At 41.0% G+C, this 22,180-nt stretch overlaps 1 protein-coding gene across 3 annotated transcripts in view; it reads right to left on the bottom strand.

Moving 5' to 3' along the window:
- Positions 1-17,477, bottom strand: part of TEC (tec protein tyrosine kinase) — an 87,948-nt gene extending 70,471 nt beyond the window's left edge. For 2 of the 3 annotated variants that reach the window (XM_074951448.1, XM_074951446.1), the window contains exons 1-2: positions 17,394-17,477; positions 1,334-1,516 (exon numbers count right to left, since the gene is read on the bottom strand). In XM_074951448.1, the coding sequence (XP_074807549.1) occupies positions 1,334-1,471 (138 nt within the window). In that variant the 5' untranslated portion in view covers positions 1,472-1,516; positions 17,394-17,477. Of the gene's footprint in view, positions 1-1,333; positions 1,517-17,393 lie in introns of those variants that run through there. The other variant, XM_074951449.1, reaches the window with a different exon arrangement.
- Between the last annotated feature and the right edge of the window lie 4,703 nt (positions 17,478-22,180).

The following is a 22,180-nucleotide window of genomic DNA, read 5'->3' as shown; positions in this document are numbered from 1 at the left end:
GCAAACCAGACCCCTTCCCTCCTCTACCACCTTCCTGGGCCACTAACAGGGTCCTTAGTACCCTAAGAGCAGCAGCAAGGGGCAGTGTCCTAACCTCCCCCACCATACACACACACACCCCCACACCAAGAAAAGCCTGGGACCCAATATTGGCCATTTTGCCACATTCCTTACATTTACATGATCTAAATTCAAAGGGAAGTAAAGTCTGCAGATAAGGGGGAAAAGGTCTACATGGGGTTGTACAGTAGACAAGGCCACAAGCAATTTAATCCTGACCTTTCCTAACTTTTGCAAAATGCTAGATTTTTGCAATCTCAATGTTCTTGCAATGTAGTCTCTTGTATATAATAATGTATGAAGCAAACACAATATTGCTGCTGTAATGTAGCCTGACGGTATTCTCTGTCTTAGTGTATGCTACTGGTTCCTGTCTCTTTGGGTGTGTCTTTGCTGCAGAGTTAGCCTGGGTATGAGCAGTCATACTGCAAAGTCATACCCAAGTTACTGTGTCCTCACTAGTGCTGTGCTCGACAGTGTGTGTCGCTAAGATTCTGGGGGCATAATCCATGGTTCTTTGTGCTGAACTCTATAGTTCTTTCACAGTGAACTCTGAGAACTTGTCAATCCTTCTGGGCACAAAGTGGAAATTGTGGGAAGGCACTGGAGGAATATCAGCCCTTGAGTGATTTAGCTAGCGTGCTCAGTGAAAAGTGGGCAGGTTATCAGCCTGATCAAAGGCAGAAGCCAGGCTCTGACCCTTATCCTGAGGAATGTCTGCTAGCCCAGGTTGAAAACACCACCTAACTCAGGTGAGAGATTTTTGTGTGTGCATGGGGGGTTGGAGGGAGTACTTGCATGAGTGCCTATACTAACTCTGCAAAGAAGACATGTGGGAGTCTTAGGCTCAACAAGGGTTGTAGTACTCAACAGCGGTTGTAGTGCCCTGTAGGAAATGGGGTACCTTTAAACTTCCTGTGTAGCTTAAGCCTTTCTAACACAGTACTCAGGAGACTGAGATTTTCAACCTGGCTTAAATACTTCTCAGAAAGTGGTATTAAAATCATTTTATGGATTAATAGTTGACAGAGACTTTGATTAGATCCTTGTTTACACTTGTTTTTGAATGGATTGATCATTTAAGTCTCCATAAATCTGTGCTATCCATCAGGGAAGTGATGGATAATACCCATTCAGTAGCACCCACATTTATCACACCTCCCAGAACAGAAAAGATTCAATATATTACAGGAAGAAAACCATTAATACAAAAAAGCAAGTCTTTTTCTCAAGAAAGAACAAAGGCAATGGAATATAAAACCTTATCTCCTACCTCTGCTCGACCTTCATAGTATGTCAACATTGATTCTGTAAGCACGAAAAGCCTTTCTTTGTAATTTAAGGGAGAAGTCCTTTTCTTCTGTTGTGATCTTTTAATCAGAACCTCCTCTAAGATAGGGTTCACATTCATTTTGGCCACTTGATATCTCGGTTTCCAGCCATTGAATATCAAATCCTGTAAAGGGGGGGGGGGGGAAGAAGAGAGCTTTACTATACTATATTAGATGTTTGGGTGAAAAAAAGGCCTATAGATTAATCTAGACTGTTTATATTGTTGCATTGAAAAGGGATGGTGCTCGCAAGTGAAGCTACCTGAAAACTTTGGAAAATATAACTGATCCAACATCCTGGAAATTAACAAAAGTTAACTATTAGACAGGAATGTTCAAACACTGTTCAACTGAGGGCTACATTGGCACATTGCCAGGAGCCTGAGGGCTGTACCTGACTGACAAAAAATTAAGTTCATTGCAGCACCCCATATCTTGTGTATGGATACCATATGGATCAAAATGGAGTATCACATGCTTAGATCTACAGTCTCCATGAGCCACAATTCTATATTCACTCTAAGGCTAGGCATGAGTTTTATTTAAAATTTGGACTGTACATCAGAGACTGTTAATCAGCCAAGGCTGGTGTAAGAGATCATATGCAGAGGATTGGTGTGTACTAGAGGCCTTACTGATATGTTATCTCTAAATAACTCCCCATAAACCTTGAGAAATACTTCAGATAAATAACCATTTAAAACTGTTGCACAATAAGAAGTCTATATAAATAACAGTTCCTTCCTACTGTAAGGCTGATCATGACAGTTTCAGCAGTTGGAAAAAAATCTTTCATGCTCATTATTTTTATAACTCTCTCACAGTTCATATTTTTTAATAGACATCATGAATTCAACAGGAAACTATTGTTCAGAGGCAGGAATTCAAGATGGGGATACAAGGCAAAAGAAAAGTGGCACAACTGGTACCAATTTGTTCTGACATTTATTTTAGATACACTGGGCCACATTTTCAAAATAGCCTCCATTTGTGCACATGTAATTTTGCATATCATTTGTATACATAAATGGTAATATACAAAAAGTGAATATGCAATAGAGATCATGTTTTGAAAATTCACCTCAAATTATATTGGACAAGATTTCAGAAATGATTAGTGATTTGGGGTACATCATTTTTTGGGTGTCCAATTTCAGAAAGTGCCAAGTACCTGGTTCTCATAATCAGGCCCCTTTAAAAAGTGTCTCAAATTGGGCACCTAACAATTGGGGCACTCAGAATTGCTAGTCACCTTTAAAAATCCTTATCAGTGAACTCACACAGTCTTTATGTAGATATCAGACCTGTTTAATAGTCTTCCCACTGTAATTGGTACCAGTCAGATGGAGTTGTGGGTGTTCAATATCTCTGGAAGTTGGGTCTTCAATATCTCAAGTTTAGCGCCCCAAAACTAAAGCACCCAATATTAGTGGACGTGTTTGAAAATTTGGGCCAAAATGTCTTGTGAAGACTAAGATTAAAAATGAGCTCTCACGTGATGCACTAGTGACTGGAAATGTCAAAGTTTGGAAAAAAAACAAGCTCTAGGCAAATACTGAAAGTTCCCCAAATTAACAAGTGAGAATTTTTCCCTTCCACCTATAAACAGGTGTCTTCAGCTTTCTAAAGGTTCTAATTTATGGCTGTTATTTATCATGTGCCTGGAGGCAAAGGCCTTCCCATTAATGAGAAAGGGAGTTCAGTGTCCAAGTCCATTAGCACATCATTGCACAACTGAATGTTTCAAAATTCATTCAGGAAATATATGTAAGTTTGTCCTTGTAAATTCTTGGTGAACTATACAGATATAGAATGGATAAAATGACCACTCTCTCAATACTGTGCTAAAAATATTCAAAAAGCTACAAACCTCCTCAAATATTACATTATAATAATGAATTTTAAATAAAATTTGGGTGCCTTCTGTGTCACTGCCCAGTCCACCTTTTGCTTTAGTCTCCATCTAGACCCAAATAGTTAATAAATTTTAAAAATTGTTTAATGTTACATCATTTATGGTGACAGCATGTGAAATTATAACCTTCACCTCTTCTACTAGTCTGGTCCTGTCACTGAGTGCCCCTTGTTGTTTGTGCTACCAGCTCTCTTACCCCCCTCCCCATACATCTACCCGCTCACCTGCACAGATATAGATTCACTCACAGCAGCTATTCCATCCTCTCAAAGTACTGTATATTTGTGCATCTACTATAAAATTAGTCCAGGGTTTACATGTAAATTTAAAAACTATGAAAACAGATTAGAAATTTACATCTAAAAGGTGATAAAAGTTGAAGTGGTACTTTTTATATTCTTATAAATATATAGCTGGCTAAAGAGTAACAAGAACTTTCTCCCTCTCTCACTCATGCATGCACAGGCATATATATGAAAAGTGTGTGTGTCATATATGACACATCACACACACTTCATTTTGCTGATCATTTGATAAAACTGCTTTCCTGTGGTGAAGAAAGATTGTTATAGCTAGTACTCGTCTTATCTGCTCACATCACTTACTCAGGCATCAAATTTGGGGATCAGTTTGACACTCCTTTTTAAAAAAGAAAAGATCAGACAGAGTTAATAGGAGAAGGATAGGTAAGAAAATACAAATTCTTCAATGACTTAAAAAATATTCAGTGCTGACTGCAGTCCATCTTAAAATATTCCTGTCTACAATTTCTTCCTCCCTTTCCCAATTTCAGTGTCTTTCTCTCTCTCTCACCCCCATTGTGTTCTGTTTAACTAATTGCTGTTCCAGATGGCAGGTGAAAGTGATACCAATCAATATTTGCCTCAGTTTGTAATCCCATAATTCTATTCTGTTTTAAGCATTTAAAACCGACAGAGGCATGTAAGACAAAAGTAAAATTAACTGGGATTTCAAAACTGCATTGCCAGCCATCACTAAATCAAAACAGTCCTAACCCACAAAAAATACTTTAAACAAAGACTATGCATTTTTTCTAAAAAAGATCAGTCACTATCAACACTGTGGAAACACAATACCTGTTTGCTACTGGTGATTATTTACACTGAAACATTGTTTAATGCACACCCCTATAATTAGGAACCAACTCCCCATTTCACATAATTCTAACAACATATTACTATTTGAGGAGCTTAACAGGATCTATTGTAGAATCTGTAGCTGATTACATAACTGTACATTTTTCAGGCAGCGGGGGCTTTTTATCCACAACTTCCACTCCTAAAAATGAGTCAGCATAACTAAACCCTCACACATTATTTTTAAACTTTCCTTTTCAGAATAGTAATAGTTCTTAGAAGAGTCCAACACAATCTAACTTGCCTGTAAGGCACCAAAATAGCAATACCTGTGCTTCATCATTGCAGATTTTGATTCTTCCTTCTGCAACTTCGTCCAAGCATTCTACTACTTATTAAATCATTATTTAGAAACTGAAACTGCCCTCCATTGACACATCACTCATCTTGTTCCAGCCAGTTGTGAGTTTCAGGTTGCCACCCTTCCAGATTTTCACAATACCTGTTGTCAAGGATCTGCCCCAGTTCTTGCAGGCCTATCTCATGTGGTAGCAATTATAATCTAATTTGCAGAGTTGGTGAGTACCCAGAACTACCACAGAAGTCAGTGGGAGTTGCGGTGCTCAGCACCTCTGAAAAATCAAGCCATTAATACCTTCCAACTTTATTTTAGGTGTCAAAACTTTGTGTCAATATGCAATGAGTCAATTTTACATGAGGCAGACATGCAAGTATACTGGCATGGCATCACAACATGCTTGTTTGGTTCCTCGTAACAAATACCAATAGGTGAGAACCTTACTCCTAAATCTGTCAATATACATGTTAAATACTATTATACAGCACTTGTCATCTGTAGAGATCAAAGCTCTTTACAAAGATGCATATCAGCATTCCCCTTTTCCAGATGGGGAAAAGACATGGAGAGAGTGAGAAATCTGACTAGTGTCATGTTACGAATCAGAAGTATAGCTGGTCCTGGAACCCAGATCTCCTACTCCCATTCCCAGCCACTGAATTGTAGTCTCTCATTGAAACAATTATTCACTGTGAGCTTGGTGATGAAATTTAAAGCATTTATACCAGCTGAAGAAATGTTTTCAAGCTTTAATGTTAAGCTTCATAGGGATGATAAGCATTTCAGAGTGGATGTTCCAATAAATAGCAAGGGGATAAGGCAGCCAAATCTGGCCTGCACCTTTTTACATCTAAATAATGTCCTACTGGATTTTCACTTCTTGAACCATACAGACATTTGTGCAAGATGAAATCTGACAGAATGGTTCAGAAAAACAGTGGAAATAAACCTTCCACCAACAATCTCAAATGTTACCGGAAATATGTTTGATACAAATCTGAATGTCATTAGCCAGAATAGCAAAACAAAAAATAAAACCCAACTAAACTCTATATATTCTTTCCAAGTTTTGACTCCACCTTAGGTATGATAACATTTATCTGGTAGGTTTCGTGTTAGTCTGTATCAGCAAAAACAATGAGGGGTACTTGTGGCACCTTAGAGACTCTCATGTATTTGGGCATAAGCTTTTATGGGCTGAAACCCACTTCCTCAGATGCATGGAGTGAAAAATATAGAAGGCAGGTATATATACACAGTACATGAAAAGATGGGAGTTGCCTTACCAAGTGGGGGGTCAGTGCTAATGAGACAATTCAATTAAAGTGGAAGTGGGCTACTCTCAACAGGAGGAAAAATCACTTTTGTAGTGGTAATGAGGCCAATGTAATCAGGGTGGCCCATTTCAAACAGTTGACAAGAAGGTGTGAATAACAGTAGGGGGAAATTAGCATGGGGAAATTAGTTTTTATAGTGACCCATCCACTCCCAGTCTTTATTCAGGCCTAATTTGATGGTGTCCATCAAACTGCAAATTTTCAAATTAATTCCAGTTCTGCAGTTTCTCGCTGAAGTCTGGTTTGGAAGGTTTTTGGTTTTTTTGTTGAGAAATTGTCACTTTTAAGTCTGAGTCTCCAGGGAGATTGAAGTGTTCTCCGACTGGTTTTTGAATGTTTGAATTCTTGATGTCTGATTTGTGTCCATTTACACTTTTGCATAGAGACTGCCTGGTTTGGCCAATGTACACGGCAGAGGGCCATTGCTGGCACATGATGGCATATATCACATTGGTAGATGTGCAGGTGAACAAGCCCCTGATGGTGTGGCTCATGTGGCTAGGTCCTATGATGGTGTCCCTTGACTAGATATGCGGACAGAGTTGGCAATGGGGTTTGTTGTAGGGATAGGTTCCTGGGTTAGTTGTTTTTTTGTTGTGTGGTGTGTAGTTTCAGGTGAGCATTTGCTTCAGGTTGGGGGGCTGACTGTAAGTGTGGACTGGTCTGTCTCCCAAGGTCTGTGAGAGTGAGGGATCGTCCTTTAGGATAGGCTGTAGATCCTTAATGATGTGCTGGAGAGGTTTTAGTTGGGGGCTGTAGGTGATGGCTAGTGGCATTCTGTTACTTTCTTTGTTGGACCTGTCCTGTAGTCGGTGACTTCTGGGTAGCCTTCTGGCTCTGCCAATCTGTTTCGTCACTTCACCAGGTGGGTATTGTAGTTTTAAGAACGCTTGATAGAGATTCTGTAGGTGTTTGTCCCTGTCTGAGGGGTTGGAGCAAATGCGGTTGTATCTTAGAGCTTGGCTGTAGATAATGGATCGTGTGATGTGGTCTGGATGAAAGCTGGAGACATGTAGGTAAGTGTAGCAGTCAGTAAGTTTCCGGTATAGGGTGGTGCTTATGTGACCATCACTTATTTGCACTGTAGTGTCCAGGAAGTGGATCTCTTGTATGGACTAGTCCAGGCTGCGGTTGATGGTGGGGATTTAGAGACTAAATTTGGTAGTCTCTAAGGTGCCACAAGTACTGCTCATTATTTATCTGGTAATTCATGTTCTGTGGAGCAAAGCCACTATGCTTAACTGATGGGCTCCCACCCAGAAACTGGTTTTTAAATCTCTCCTCCTCCTATCCTGCACAACTGTTCTTCTCCAAGCTTTGTTTTGCCAGAGTCAGACAAATGAATTGCTTGAAAGTACCATCAGTCTGGGACTGCTGTTTACATAATAGGCTAAATATTATGTTTATAATGTTAACTTCCCTGCTTCAATTTAAAGAATTGATTTTGTAGAAAGTTTGGATGGGTACGGTTTCGTAGCACGTACAGATATCTCAATTCTGATCCCAAATCTGCAACCCTTACTCACATTGAGTAGTAGTTACTCATGAGTAGCCAGTGTGGGATTAGTCCTGTGAGTAACTACCACTCATCATGAGTAAGGATTGCAGAACTGGGTCCTATGTTAGTTAAGAGGTGAAAAGCAGTAAGCCTTCTACCTCTGTACTCAGTCTGCTAGTATATTGTATGAAACCGATAAACAAATTTTAAAAAAATCTATTAAAGGTAAATTTCATAGAAATATAAATATAGCAAACTGGTTGTTACCGAAGTCTGTCATATGATTTCAAAAGTGGAAACAGAAAAAAAAATGCACAAAGGGAGATTTTAAGTGTATTAATGCCACCAGAAAGGAGAAGTCAAAACACGTTGGTTTGCTTTTGATGAAAGCAGAGACTCTCAAACTCCCACTCCTCTCTGACACGTGCTAGTTTTATTTTAAACAGCAAAAATGTGACTCAGTCAAATTTTAAGACAGACTTCAAAACTGTACCCAAAGATGTGCAAAACCTCAATCTGTGTGAAAATGGGCCTGTGTGTAAATTGGATTACTAGATATAATTGTCCACAGTACACATGAAATGCATGATTTGCAAGGGCAAATAATTGCACAAGCAAAATTTAAAGTTAGGAGATTAAACAGTAGCATAGAGGCTAAGGGGCATCTGGTGAAAACTTTGCCTCTAGCAGATTCTCTCAGATGAGTGGGATTTCAGGGTGAAAACCACACACTGTTCTTTGTGATGGCAAAACGCAAACACACATTCCCAGGGAGCGGGGCACTATGTTTTTCACAACTACACTTTTGTTTTTTAAGCTTGTGGTACGCTATATACAGACTTGAGGAGATAAAGACATGCCTTTGAACCCCATTGAAGTACACGGGACGCAGAGGGCCTGGTTCTGTTCTCATTTAATTCAGTGTAAATCAGGAGTAACTCCATTCAAGACAATAGTCACAACTGAGTAAAAATAGCTCAAGATCCGATCCAGGCCAAAGAGCTTTTTCAATTATCAGAGGGGATAAATGGCCAATGCAATTCTGAAAATTAGAGGTAGTCTCTCTTAAAGAGTCAGGCTGCATGGATGTGTTTCACCTTATCAGACTGGACTAGTGATTCATCATATCCAGTATCCTGCCTCTAACAGTGGTTTATATTACTTGCCTCCATAAAAGGTGAAATATATCCACAATTAAGTGGGAAAAGCAATATGGAGGTTCCTTCTTGATTCCTGAAATTAAGAGTTTACACTTGGTAGCATGAAATGTGATTCCTCTTATCTTAGCATGTTTAATTACAAATGGTCATAAATTTATCCAGACTCTCTGTTATTAAAGCCACAACTCTTCACTATGACCTCCTGCAATAGGTCATAGGATTTGCAATAAGATTTCCCCAGGCTGACTACAAGTTATTCTTTCCTCTCAGCTCCCTAGGATGCCTTCTTCATTTTGCCTCATAGATGGAAAATACTTTGGGCTGAGAACTGAGTGACTTATTTTGTGCCTTCTGCAGCACCACTCTCATTGCCACACTTGAAAAGAAAGAGAAAATAATCATCATGTATGAAGTTTTTCTTTTAAATATGCCTGCTATTAACTTGGAGCAACCCCTGTTTTTATATTATGGAATAATGGAAAAAGGAGGGACTGATCAGATTTTATTATCTCAATCTTTTTTTAAAAAAAGAGTTCTTACTCATTCTCTTTGGGCTAAACAATCCTAGTTTTGGCTTTCTTCTCACAGGTAAAAGCCCTGTAATATGTATAAAGTTACTCAGACTATTTTGCCTTTAACTGCTACGTTCAAATCAAATCCCCTTTTGTATTTGTGATGTTCTTTACCTACTTGGTGCAAAAAATTAAAAACCAAACAAAACAGTCAGGTACATAGAAAAGTAGGAGCATGAAAAATATTCCCAGAGAGCTATACAATTAGCAACATTTTTCTCATCATATTGTTCTTTATGTTTGCTAGAATCAGCTGATTATTTCAAGAAGATGAGTTTGTGAATGAATCTAGTGCTTATGAAAGAGAGGGAATCATGGCTCTTTAACAGTAGTGTCAGGAGTAGTATATACTGCTGGTATACAACTCTTGCATCATACTCTAGTCCTGATTAACCATAAATCCCCTTGTTGTTCCAGTCTTTCTCAAGCAGAGACCATTATTCACAGTATAGTGTGTAGTGGTCATGTGGCATGCACAAGGGAAGACTAGGAATAGATTATGTGAGATTTGGAATCAATATAACCCCTGACCCCAATAGCTCTGTTTTTTGTACCTGAACTGTTCCTCTAATGTAGCATTTCTCACACTGGGGGTCCCGACCCAAAAGGGGGTTGCCAACCGATTGTAGGAGGGAGGGGGTCACGGTATTGCCACCTTTACTTCTGCACTGCCTTCTGAGCTGGGTGGCTGCAGAGTGGCAGCTGCTCGCCAGGTGCCCAGCACTGAAGGCTGCGCTGCTGCCAGCAGAAGTAAGAATGGTATGGGGGAAGGGGTCATCACTTTTTTGGGGGGGGAGGGGGGGTCATCAGAGCCTGAAATATTTTCAACAGGGGTCCCAGAAAATACTTTGAGAGCCCCTGTTCTAAAGTATGTTTACAATAACTTTCAATAAGTTCCTGCTTTTAGACTAGTTCCTAGTGAGTGAGCAATTCACCTTCGAGAACTGGAAAGAACTTAGAGAACTGAAGCTCTGCCGCTTAAAAGGTGTCATGAATACCTTAGTATGGCTGTGAGCACAAAAGTGAAGAAAGAAAACAGTTGTTGACTATCAATTTAAATATTAATCATACACACTTAGACACATACCATACATCTGATGAAGTGAGCTGTAGCTCACAAAAGCTTATGCTCAAATAAATTTGTTAGTCTCTAAGGTGCCACAAGTACTCCTTTTCTTTATACCATACATGGTGTGTGTAATCTTTAAAATAGTTTAAGTAATATTTTATATTTCGTGTCATTGCCACACCTCTTCTGCGAATAGAGAATCTTACTTCATTCACAAGAGTTATTTCAGTCCATGTCTCTCTCTAGAAACTAATTTTTAAGATCCTGTTAAAGTAACTTAGTGTCAGCATTAAATAGTCTACTAAGTAATATTGGATTAGCAGGGCAGTATAGATATATAGAGAGATATAATAAAAAAAATTTTAACTCTCACAAATAACATTTTGCACTAGATTGTAACTTTTCATGGAAGGACTGTCTCTTACTCTTTGTTTATATAATGCCTAGCACAATGCGGCCCCAATCTCACTTATGTCTTCTAGAGAAATCTCCTTCATCAGTGGCCAGAATTATGTTACTCACTATAAATTTGAGAGAGTTGGCAATACTAATTGTCTCTCACACATTTGAAGTGGGCAGGGGAGCTCAAAAATCAGGAGGCAGTAAAAAAAAAATTGTCTAAATTTTTTAGGCACACTTATGATTTTTTTTTTAACTTTTGGGGTTGGCTTTATTCCTACAGTAGCTATGCATGCACTTTGTCATATTGGATTTTGCCAGATCCAAACCCTCCCAAAGTATGGAAAAGCTTCAATCTGAACTTTGCAGCTTAGACCCATTTCTAATTAATACACAAAGTATAGTACAAACTCAACACCTTTTTTATTTGTCTACTAACAAACATTAACTTTTTTGTGTGATGGGAAAATGCTCATCTGGGACCCAGAAAACCCTGGACAGTTGGACAGGGACTACCTAAGTAGAACCAAGACCAAAAGCAGGTTTTCCATTTCAGGCTTGCAGGGTTAAGGAATCTGGGCAGGAAGAGTTAAATTGCTGTGAGAATAAATGGGGCTGAGGCTCATTCCTTTTATATCTGTCAGCAGGGCCCAATAAATGAAAGACACATTTGAACTAGTAAGAAGATTTTGTTGCATTTGTGGGTAAATTTTATTTGTTCATTCACAATCAAGGGGAGACTATATTTATTTTGTTCTAGGACCTATTTTCATTGGTAAAAGAGGAGAATGAGTGCTAGCACTAGCATGCATATGTACGTGAGCTCACCCTGTAATGGCACTTTATTGAGCTAGAGAAACGTAAGATGGTAGGGAGCAGAGTCCATTAATTCTACTGAGCGTACAGGAGCCAGAATTTATCAGCTCTGCAATTCTGACCATACAGTTTAATCAAAGACAGAATTGCTACCTCAGGGTTTCTTCTACTACAAGTTTCTCTTGATCGGGAGAGCAGCACTCCACAGGCTTAAAAAGTAGGTAATGTTGAAATTTGGGAGGAGAACCTGGTGATCTTTGTAGCAAGTTCCTTTTTCTTGTATGCTGCTCTGGTGATCAAGAGCTAGAAAAATGTCTACTCTGATAAACTAGAGTCTGCAGTTTTGTTCCTTTTGGGAATTCTAAAGGCTGTTTGCACAGTATCAATTGGCCTACTGTTCAATATTAATTCTTGTTGCACGCTTGGAAGGTAGGTAAGTTTTTCCTGTAACATCTCCACAGCTGGTTTTCTCACTAATTTTATATTGACAAAGAACAAAGGGCTAATTTAAATCTTTCTGACACTTTGGGGAACATCAAACAAATGTCATACCAGAAGCAACATTTGGGGCAAGATGTAAATCTTCAGAAAAACCACTATCTCAAATCGACATGGGGATGGCACTCCCTATTTGTAAACACTTTTTTTTAAAAATTCTTTCTACCAAAAGGTAGATTGTTTGAATCATCTGTTTACTCAAGCCCTACTTCCTTCTCTTCATTTAACTATTTCTGTAGACCAGCACTTAAACAGCATAATCGCTGATCTTTCTACTCTTATACAGAAATCAGACCACATCCCAAAATATTTTTAAAAACTCATACCACATGCAATATCAAACTAGCAAAAGAGTGCCAGTGATACGCACATTTTACCAGAGTGTTTCTTTACAGTTTTCGGTATGACATAGGCTTTTTCCTCTGTACCGTCTGTTCACCCCTCTAAATTGTTCACATAGTTTGAGAGAGCCAAATTGTGTCTCTAGCAGCTACCTGGAGACAGTCTTGTTTTCCCAGTGCAAATCTGTGACTAAAAGAGCTAATGCAATACTTGGATGTATAAACAGGGGAATCTCAAGTAGGAATCAAGAGGTTATTTTACCTCTCTATTTGGCACTGGTGTAAAACCAGTTCTGCTATCTACAATTCAAGAAGGATGATGATAAATTGGAGCGGTTCAGAGAAGAGCTACAAGAATGATTAAAGGATTGGAAAATGTACCCGATAATGACAGACTCCAGGGTCCAGATCCACAAAGGACCTTAAGCTGATCATTGCACTGCCTAACTTGTAGGTGCCTAGAAAACTACTGGAACAATGGGATCCACAAAGCCTGAGTTGGGCACCTAGGATCCCTACACAATGAAGGGGACAGGAGAAATAGGTGCCTGAGAATGCAATCTACAAAAGCCAGTATCCAAGGTGGGGATCTGCCTAAGCTAGTCCCTGGGGAGATACCTACAAGAGGGGTGTGTCCTAAACCCTACCTGTCTCACAAAGATAGTCAGGACTGCAGGCAGGTGCCCATCTCTGCTAGTGATCCACAACCAGAAACCCTTCTCTGAGTCAGACAGGTGCCTAAGCTGTTTCTAGTGAGAATGAGTTAGGTACCAACCTCATTCTACACACAATGGCCAGAGGAGGAGTAGGTTGTGGTGCCCACCTTATAACATTTAGCCCAGTGGTTAGAGCACTCACTATGAGATTAGGCCAGAGAGAGTGATTCTACGGCCTGGTGGCTAGGGGACCCACTTAGTAGGTGGGAGACCAGGGTCCAATCCCCCTTCTCTATTTATCCAAAGTGGAACAGCCTCAACAGAAGAGAGACCCACATGAAAATATCCCATAGTTCAGTAGTTAGATCATTCTCCTGGGAAGTGGGAGATCCCTGTTAAAATCCATCAGACACAGGGCTGTATTGAACCTGGGTCTCTCACATCCCAGGTGAGTGTGCTAAACCATGAGCTAAAAGTAATAAGGTGGGTGGTGCTGTGGTGCCTCCTCCAGACAGTTTTAAATGGGACCCAATTTGGTAGGCATACTCAGAGGCTACCTACCAGATCAAGCTCTATGGGTCAGATAGATGTTCCTCTGCTTATCTGGTTTGAGGATCACATGGGGCCTTAGGTGGGAGGTAGGCATCTGGATGCCTAGAGTGAGGCAGCAGTGCACATGTCCAGAGGCAGAAACTTAGGTACCTAGGGAACTTTCACAGCAAAAACTCAGGCAGCAAATAAATTTTAGGTGCCTACAGGGGTAGGCAGCAGCCAAGGGTTTTGTGGATTGCACAATAGTACTTAAAACTGGGACTTAGGCACCTAAGTACCTTTGTGGATCTAAGCCTAGGAGTTCAATCTATTTAACTTAATAAAGAATATTATGGGGTAACTTCGTCATAGTTTATAAGTACCTGAATGGGGGACAAAAATTCCATAATAAAGGGTTCCTCAATCTAGCAGACAAAGGACTGATTAGATCCAACAGCTGGAAGTTGAAGCTAAATTAATTCAGACAAAAAATAAGGTGCAAATTTTTAACAAGGATAAATAACAATTGGAATAAACTACCAAAGGTTGTGGTAGATTTTTTTTTTCCATCCCTGGCAATTTTTTTTAAATCTAGATTGGATTTTCTTCCAGAAGATAATGCTCTAGTTCAAAAAGGAATTAATTCAAGACAGTCCTATGGCCTCTGTTATGCAGGAAGTCATGTCAGATAATCACAATGGTTCCTTCTAGCCTTATAATGAATAAATTATTTAAAATAGCTGGATCTCTCATGCAAAATTATAATCTACAGTTATTCAGAGTCTAAACAATCTATCCAATTTTTAGTTGTTGCAACCATTTACTAATGAAATATCATCCAGATGCATGGATGATAAACAAGATAATGCCAGGAACTTAGTATAAATGTGTAAGAAGCAAGAAATGCAAAAGGACATTAAATTTCTCTCTCTGTCATTTTTGAGGATTAATTCTGATGAAGATAAATATTTCTCTCCCCCTTAACCAGAAAATATTTTATTAGATAAAACTGATATTGCCTCAATCTGGTGTTCAGGAGCTAGATAGTTTATTGACCTTGGCCCTAAAAGGATCTCTGATGGGGGTCATCTATGCCAACCAGAGTACCCTTTTTCCCTCTAAATATTCATCTTTTCTCCCCAAGTACCTAGGTAGTTGGGTGGTACAATATGATTACCATGAGCAACCTCAGTAAGGATGTAGACCCTGTCTACATTCAGGAATTCCTCTCTAGGCCTCATTTCAGTAGACCTCTCACTTTTTAGGGATTCTGCCATCATGCTTTAGCAGGCTCTTCACTGTATTGGCCTCTACAGCAAGGAACTATAATCTTCCTTGATACCCATCTCAGTCCATCCCACCCTACTTTCAAGAAACCCCTGAAATTGTTTTTCTGTTCCAAATGCATGTTTTATTCTGACTACTGTCAGCCCTTGTGTGTAGAACCTCATCTTTTCCTCTAGTCCTGTTGTAAAACCAACCCTTATTATTTGTCATGGTTTTAGTTTTGGGTAAAGCTTTATATGGCATGGTATTTTTTCTGCTTTTATTATCCTTACTGTAAATAATTATCTGATGGGCTTAGTCTGAGGCAGAGGGTGACTTATAATTCCCAGCATGAAAGGGTGATAATCAAATAAATACCAATCACTGCTATTTGGTTCCTGTTTTATCAAAAAAGACAGAAATGACATACACATTCCAGCTGACTCTCCGCTTTCCCACTCTGCCAAATATAATTTTTCACTTTTTTATATTTCTAGTCTAAAATGTGTATAAAAACTGAGTGGGGGGGACAGGGGACGACAGGCTATGAGAAGGATACCCTGAGGTGGAAATGCCTATTTATTGAACAATAGGTTTTATATGAAGTTTTGAGGCCAAATTCAACATTGGTAAAGCAGGTGCAATTCTATTGACTTCCAGAGGGTTGTCCAATTACACAACCAATTAATTTGGCCCCAAATGTATACAGGGCCCATTGGGATGAAGAGAAGAGGGCCAAATTTTGGTCCCTTTATTGTCAGTGGCAGCTCTGTCACTTACTTCAGTGGGATAAAGATCTGGTCTCTTGTATTACATAAAATACTACATGTAGCAGCATGCCATGGTTGTTGACAGCTTATACAACGTGACTCTATTGGACCACTTTGTCCATAGGTTTTTAAGAAAAGTATATACTAGAACTAAACTCTAGGATATAAACACCCCATATTTTGGGACTACTTGAATCAACAGTTATTGTTTGTGCCCTTCTACATAGTAATGAAAATATTTATGCCACAGATGCAAACCATACAGCAGCTCTTAGTAAAGTCATGTGCGTTCCTCAAAATGTCCAGACAGGAAAATCAGGCCTTTTTCATCACAACAGCCATTAATATACTATTGTCTTGATATATCTTCCATGTTATCTGGTTATCTCATTTCTGCAGCAGAGCTAATTTTTTTGTGTGTTTACATGCTAATGTTAACTTTTGTACAAACAAATGCATGCTATAGCATTTTTAAACTAAGGCTTAAATTTCAGCAGTGAGAAAAGAAGGGGGACCAGAGAAAATAAAGGCAAATGAAAACAGCAAAACAAGTAAGACCTCACTGGCTAATAGAAGTTAGGCATCTTTTCACAATCACTGACTAGACAGCATGAAGTACAAAGTTGCATTGTCTTACACAAGACATTTTCTTTTTAGATTTGAAGATATAAACATCTGCATAAAAAGTAAAGCATTTTACAGCTTATTGTGTTTAAATGGTTTAATTTTATAAACAATGTACATTGACCAATCCTAAAACTACACATTTTAGTAATTTTAATCACTTTTTATATAGATTTCAAAAAAAATCGTGTCCAAAAGATTCTACAATGATGTTGGTTCTTTCTTAGTTACTTGATAAAAATCACAAGATAAAATAATATCATGACATCCCACACACTGACTACAATGTTGTTGCAGGGCAAGACTGTTAATCAGTTCTATCTTATTTCCATTTTTAGCCATTGTAAACAACCATCCAAGTCTGATTTCTTAAAACATTAAAAATACACTGTATTTGTTGGGTATATTTTAGGTAATATAACAGACAATACACACCGCTGTGATTGCTGAGGGTGTTGCAGTGAGACAAATTTTAAAATGCATAGATAAAACCTTTCATCTACATTATCCCAATTTGTGAAACTAGTGTTACCCTTATCAGAAACAGAAAGCTCTCTTGATATTGCTCGCTTATGAAATGATCATGAAAGTCTATCAGGCCAGGCAGATAATTTACCTGTCTGCCTTTTTCCACTGACTGGTGGGATATATCACTTACTGTACTTATTTGTTTACTCCCTTGTCCTCGCAGACAACGGGGGGGCGGAGGGGAGGGAGCACATTAACAGCTAAAATGAACTATTATTTCAGATGAATCTATCACTGCAGTATCTAGGCGCATTCTACACGGTATGAATTAGGGCCAATTACCCCTTCCTTAGCCCTCCTGGATATGGCTCAGCCATCAGTCAGCCTTGGTGTCACAGGTGCCCCAAGCCGGAAAGAGAGAAACCTCTAGGTAAGAGAAGCATACACCCTGGGAGTTGCCTCGGCAGAACTATTTCTTCCTTGTTAGAGCAGCTCCCCCATGCCCGCCAGGGGATGCAAACTGTCCGCTTCCTCCACCTAAGCCCTTCACCTCCCCACCTCGCTGCCACCCCCTGTACCAGCAGGTGGGAAAAGAGGAGCCGCCCAACCCAGCAGCGTTGCCCGTACCTGCGATCGCGGCTTGAGCCGAGCGCTGCTGCTGCTGAAAGAAGCTGAGCCCTGGAACTGGCGTTGCGGAGCGAGATTGCCTTGAAGACTAGCCCTCCCGGGGGAAGGTCACCAATTAGATGGCCGCCCCCTTCTCTTCCTCCTCCCACTGCCCCGCCGGAGAGCGGAACCCGGCAGCCCAGCCGCCGGTGGGGCTTATGTACTTTCATTTTACACGGCGGCTACGCTGAGGGAAAGGAAGCTGCAAGTTTTTCCTGTATCCTGCGCGCGGTGCAGCCTCCTCGGCCACGTTTTCTGCTCTGCCCTTTGGATTTACTCACGAACCACCTGCTTCTTGAGGCTTGTGCAGCGAAATCTTACTGCACAGTGACAGGAGGGAAAACAGGGTTTAATGATTTGAAGGGCACCTAGTGACCCTGCATCTTCCCAAACCATTTATCATTTCCCTCCCCTCTCGCAGTCTGTCACCCATAAAACCAGACTCTCCAATTATCGTGGAGTTTAGAACTGTCCTTGCTTAGAGATCTCCAGTGCTGGCACTTGGAGGATGTCAGAGACTGTGTTTTGAAAAGACACATTGGCCCAAATCAGGAAGTGTGGAAGTAAAAGCAAACCCAGATCTGAACTTCCCCAACATCTGAGTTCGGTTTTGGGTTTCAAGTCATTATAAACAGGGGTGTGAGCCACAAAATTCAGAGCTGGATCCATACTCTTTCCCCGCCCCCCAGTCACTGGTTTTTGGATCTGGTAGACAATTTAGGATCATCTCTGTTTAAAATGTGAGCTGTTTCGCCCTGTGAGCGGGCACACCTTTTGTCTCCTAAGGAGAAGGCTAGCAAGCTCCTCTGGGAGCAGACAGCACTAACCAGATACCTATAGGCTTGTTCTGCCTGGAGGGGGAAGTTTAAAGGGGGGGGGGGACGACCCTTCCCCAGGAAGATGTGGTGACTACTAGGGAGATGGCTGATTACAAAGATTGAGCAATAAGGAGAAAGTCTCACACCTTACATAAGATTAGGCATACTGGGTCAGACCAAAGGTCCATCTAGCTCTGTATCCTGTCTTCTGACAGTGGCCAGTGCCAGGTGCCCCAGAGGCAATGAACAGAACGGGTAATATCAAGTGATCTATCCCCATTGCCCATTCCCAGCTTCTGGCAAACAGAAGCTAGGGACACCTTTCTGTCCCTGAGACTGCGTGGATCAGGTATGAAGTTAGGATAAATAAAAGGAGAGGCTGGAGGCAGACTTTAACCTTGATTTAAACCTAGAAATAAGCCAAACCCCAAAAGGGTAATGAAAAGACTGGCCACTTTTGTCTTTTTCTCTGATTCTATATCAAGGGAAGGAGGGGGAAAGGACCTTTTCATTTGTATTTTGTTTGGAGAACCCCTTGTGTGCCACAAATGGGAAGGATTATGTAAATAGCTCAGATTGTGCTATCTTGGGGATTCAGAGGAGCCACTCACCATATTTCCCCAATTGTGTTTTTTCAAGATCATGTTATAGATTTGGGTGCGAGGTCAGGGAAGGAGGAGTGAAGGTGTTGTACCAGACGGGACCTGTATGCAAATGATGAGTCTATGTCATTGGTCTGCTCCAAAAGTCTATTTATACACTCTAAAGCCACTTCTGCAGCTGTTGTTGAATTTCACCTCCTGGGTTACTGCTTGTAAATCCAAAGGAGTACTTGTGGCACCTTAGAGACTAACCAATTTATTTGAGCATAAGCTTTCATGAGCTACAGCTCACTTCATCGGATGCAGTGAAGCTGTAACTCACGAAAGCTTATGCTCAAATAAATTGTTTAGTCTCTAAGGTGCCACAAGTATTCCTTTTCTTTTTGCGAATACAGACTAACACGGCTGTTACTCTGAAACCTGCTTGTAAATGATGGTTTCCATGGTGACTCACCACTCCCAGGTCACACAGACCAACCACGGGAAGAAGGAACACCTAAAAGTCAGTTCAAGGAAAAAATACCTTTTTTTAGATGATACAGAGAGGGAAGAGTTTCTTAAAATCTTAGAGTATATGTGTGTTGGGTTTTTTGTTTTTTTTTTTTTTTTTAAACACACACCAAACCCCTCTCATATGGAATTGTTTTTTAAAATGATGGCAAAAAAGGCAGGAAGAGTGACCCTGCAATTGAATTGTGGACCCAAAACTGCTTCTAATTCAATACAATTTGTGCTCACATGCAATGACATAACATAAAGCTCAAAGTTAGTGGAGTAAGAAAGGGCAGAAAAGAATGATGGAGAGTAAATGGAGAAAGAGGAAAAATGTGAGTGGCTATACTGGGACAGACCAATAATCCATCTAGCCCAGTATCCTGTCTTCTGACCATGGCTAGTGCCAGATGCTTCAGAGGGAATGAACAGGGCAATTATCAAGTGATCCACCGCTTGTCATCCAGTCCCAGTTTCTGGCAATCAGAGGTTTAAAGACACCCAGAGCATGGGATTCTGTCCCTGACCATTTTAGCTAAAGCCATGGATAGACTTATCCTCTATGAACTCGTGATTCTTTTTTGATACCAGTTATACTTCTGCCCTTCAGAATGTCCCATGGCAATGAGTGCCACGGGTTGCCTGTGCATTGTGTGAAGTGCTTCCTAGTGTATATTTTAAACCTGCTGCCTGTTAATTTCACTGAGTGAGCCCGGGTTCTTGTGTTATGTGAAGGGGTAAATAACACTAGCCTAGTCACCGTCTCCACACCATTCATGATTTTATAGATCAGTGGTTCCCAACCTTTTTTCGTTTGTGAACCTCTTAAAAATTCTGAATGAGGGTGAGGACCCCTTTAGAAACATTAGACATAGTCTGTGGACCTCCAGGGGTCAGCAGACCACCACTTGAAAACCACTGTTATAGACCTCTACCATAGCCCCCATAGCAGGGGTGGATTTACCATGAAACACACACTGCCCTGGCACAGGGCCCCCCAACAACAGGGGGTCCCAGGGCCAGACACTCAGGCAGCTCAGCACTGGCACACCCCCTGCAGGGGGGCTGCTCCACAGGAGGGTGGCTGTGGGGGTAGAAGCTATGGGAGCAGGGAGAGAGGCTCACCCGCAGCCTCAGGGGAGCAGGCTCCATGCACCCCCAGATGTTCCAATGTCAGGAGGAGGATGCAGATTAGAAGAATTTTGAATGGCCACAACTCCTCTCCCTCACTACCATTTATGAAATAGAGTTCAGTGAAGGAAATTAAGAGGAGTGCATTAACTCTCTTTTTTTAATGGCAATTTGGGGTGAAGAAGAGATCGAGTTCTCTGTCAGATTAATGCCTCTTCTGTAAAACATGCACACCCGCTCCAGACTGGGCACTGGGGAGGTGCCTAACATCAGTAGATCTGCAGATGGAGGATTGCTTTGCTCTTTAGACTATGAACCAGGGAGCTCATTCACATGATGTTCCAACCCCCACACAGTTCTGCAACTGTCTGGTGGAAAGTCTGTGACTGGCTCTTAGGAGATTAGCCCTAGGAACAATATTTTCCACATTTATTGTTAAAATGTTACTATTTCATTACACTTCTCTTCATTAAATGCATGTGCTTTTGATATCAGATGCAGGATACACGTCCTGTGGTATCAACTATTTTGTCTGAAGCAAGGTACATTTTACAAGGCCCTGATAAGATCTCCTCTGAAATACTGTGAACAATTCTGGTCACTTATGTTCAAGAGAGACTACTTTGAAACTGGAACAGGTGCAGGGAAGAGGAATGGAGAACACGGTAAGAGAGCCTGGCTTCTTTAGACTAGTAAGGATATGTCTACACTACGAAATTAGGTCGAATTTATAGAAAGCGTTTTTGTAGAAAGCGTTTTTATACAGTTGATTGTGTGTGTCCCCACACAAATGCTCTAGGTGCATGTAGTCGGCGGAGTGTGTCCACATTACCGAGGCAACCGTCGACTTCCGGAGAGTTGCACTGTGGGTGGCTATCCCACAGTTCCCACAGTCTCCGCCGCCCATTTGAATTCTGGGTAGACATCCCAGTGCCTGATGGGGCTAAAACATTGTCGCGGGTGGTTCTGGGTACATATCGTCAGGCCCCCGTTCCCTCCCTCCCTCCGTGAAAGCAAGGGCAGACAATCGTTTTGCGCCTTTTTTCTTGAGTTACCTGTGCAGATGCCATACTACGGCAAGCATGGAGCCCGCTCAGCTAACCATCACTGTATGTCTCCTAGGTGCTGGCAGATATGGTACTGCATTGCTACACAGCAGCAGTTTATTGCCTTTTGGCAGCAGACAGTGCAGTATGATTGGTAGCCGTCATTGACGTAGTCCTGGGCACTCTTTTAACCGGGCGCCTGGGCAAACATGGGAGTGACTCAGCCAGGTCATTTCCCTTGTTTCGCCTCGTGGCGATGGAGTCCTACTGGGAGTGCACAGTCTTTTAACCTGCAGCTAGTAGAAGATGATGGCTAGTCATCACACTGCACCGTCTTCTGCCGAGCACCCAGGTGTTGACGATGGCTAGCGGTCGTACTGCAGTCTGCTGCCAGCAAGATATATAAAGATAGATGAAGTGGCTCAAAACAAGAAATAGACCAGATTTGTTTTGTATTCCTTTTCTCCTCCCTCCCTCCCTCTGTGAAATCAACGGCCTGCTAAACCCAGTTTTGAGTTCTATCCTTGAGGGGGCCATTCAGTTTCTCGCAAAGCCACCCCCTTTGTTGATTTTAATTCCCTGTAAGCCATGTCGTCAGTCGCCCCTCTCTCCGTCAGGGCAACGGCAGACAATTGTTCCGCGCCTTTTTTCTGTGCAGA

Source organism: Natator depressus, chromosome 4 (genome assembly GCF_965152275.1).
Source record: "Natator depressus isolate rNatDep1 chromosome 4, rNatDep2.hap1, whole genome shotgun sequence".
In the NCBI taxonomy this organism is placed as follows: domain Eukaryota; kingdom Metazoa; phylum Chordata; order Testudines; family Cheloniidae; genus Natator; species Natator depressus.
The sequence above is the reverse complement of the archived record's forward strand: the minus strand, read 5'-3'. Positions and strand labels throughout refer to the sequence as shown.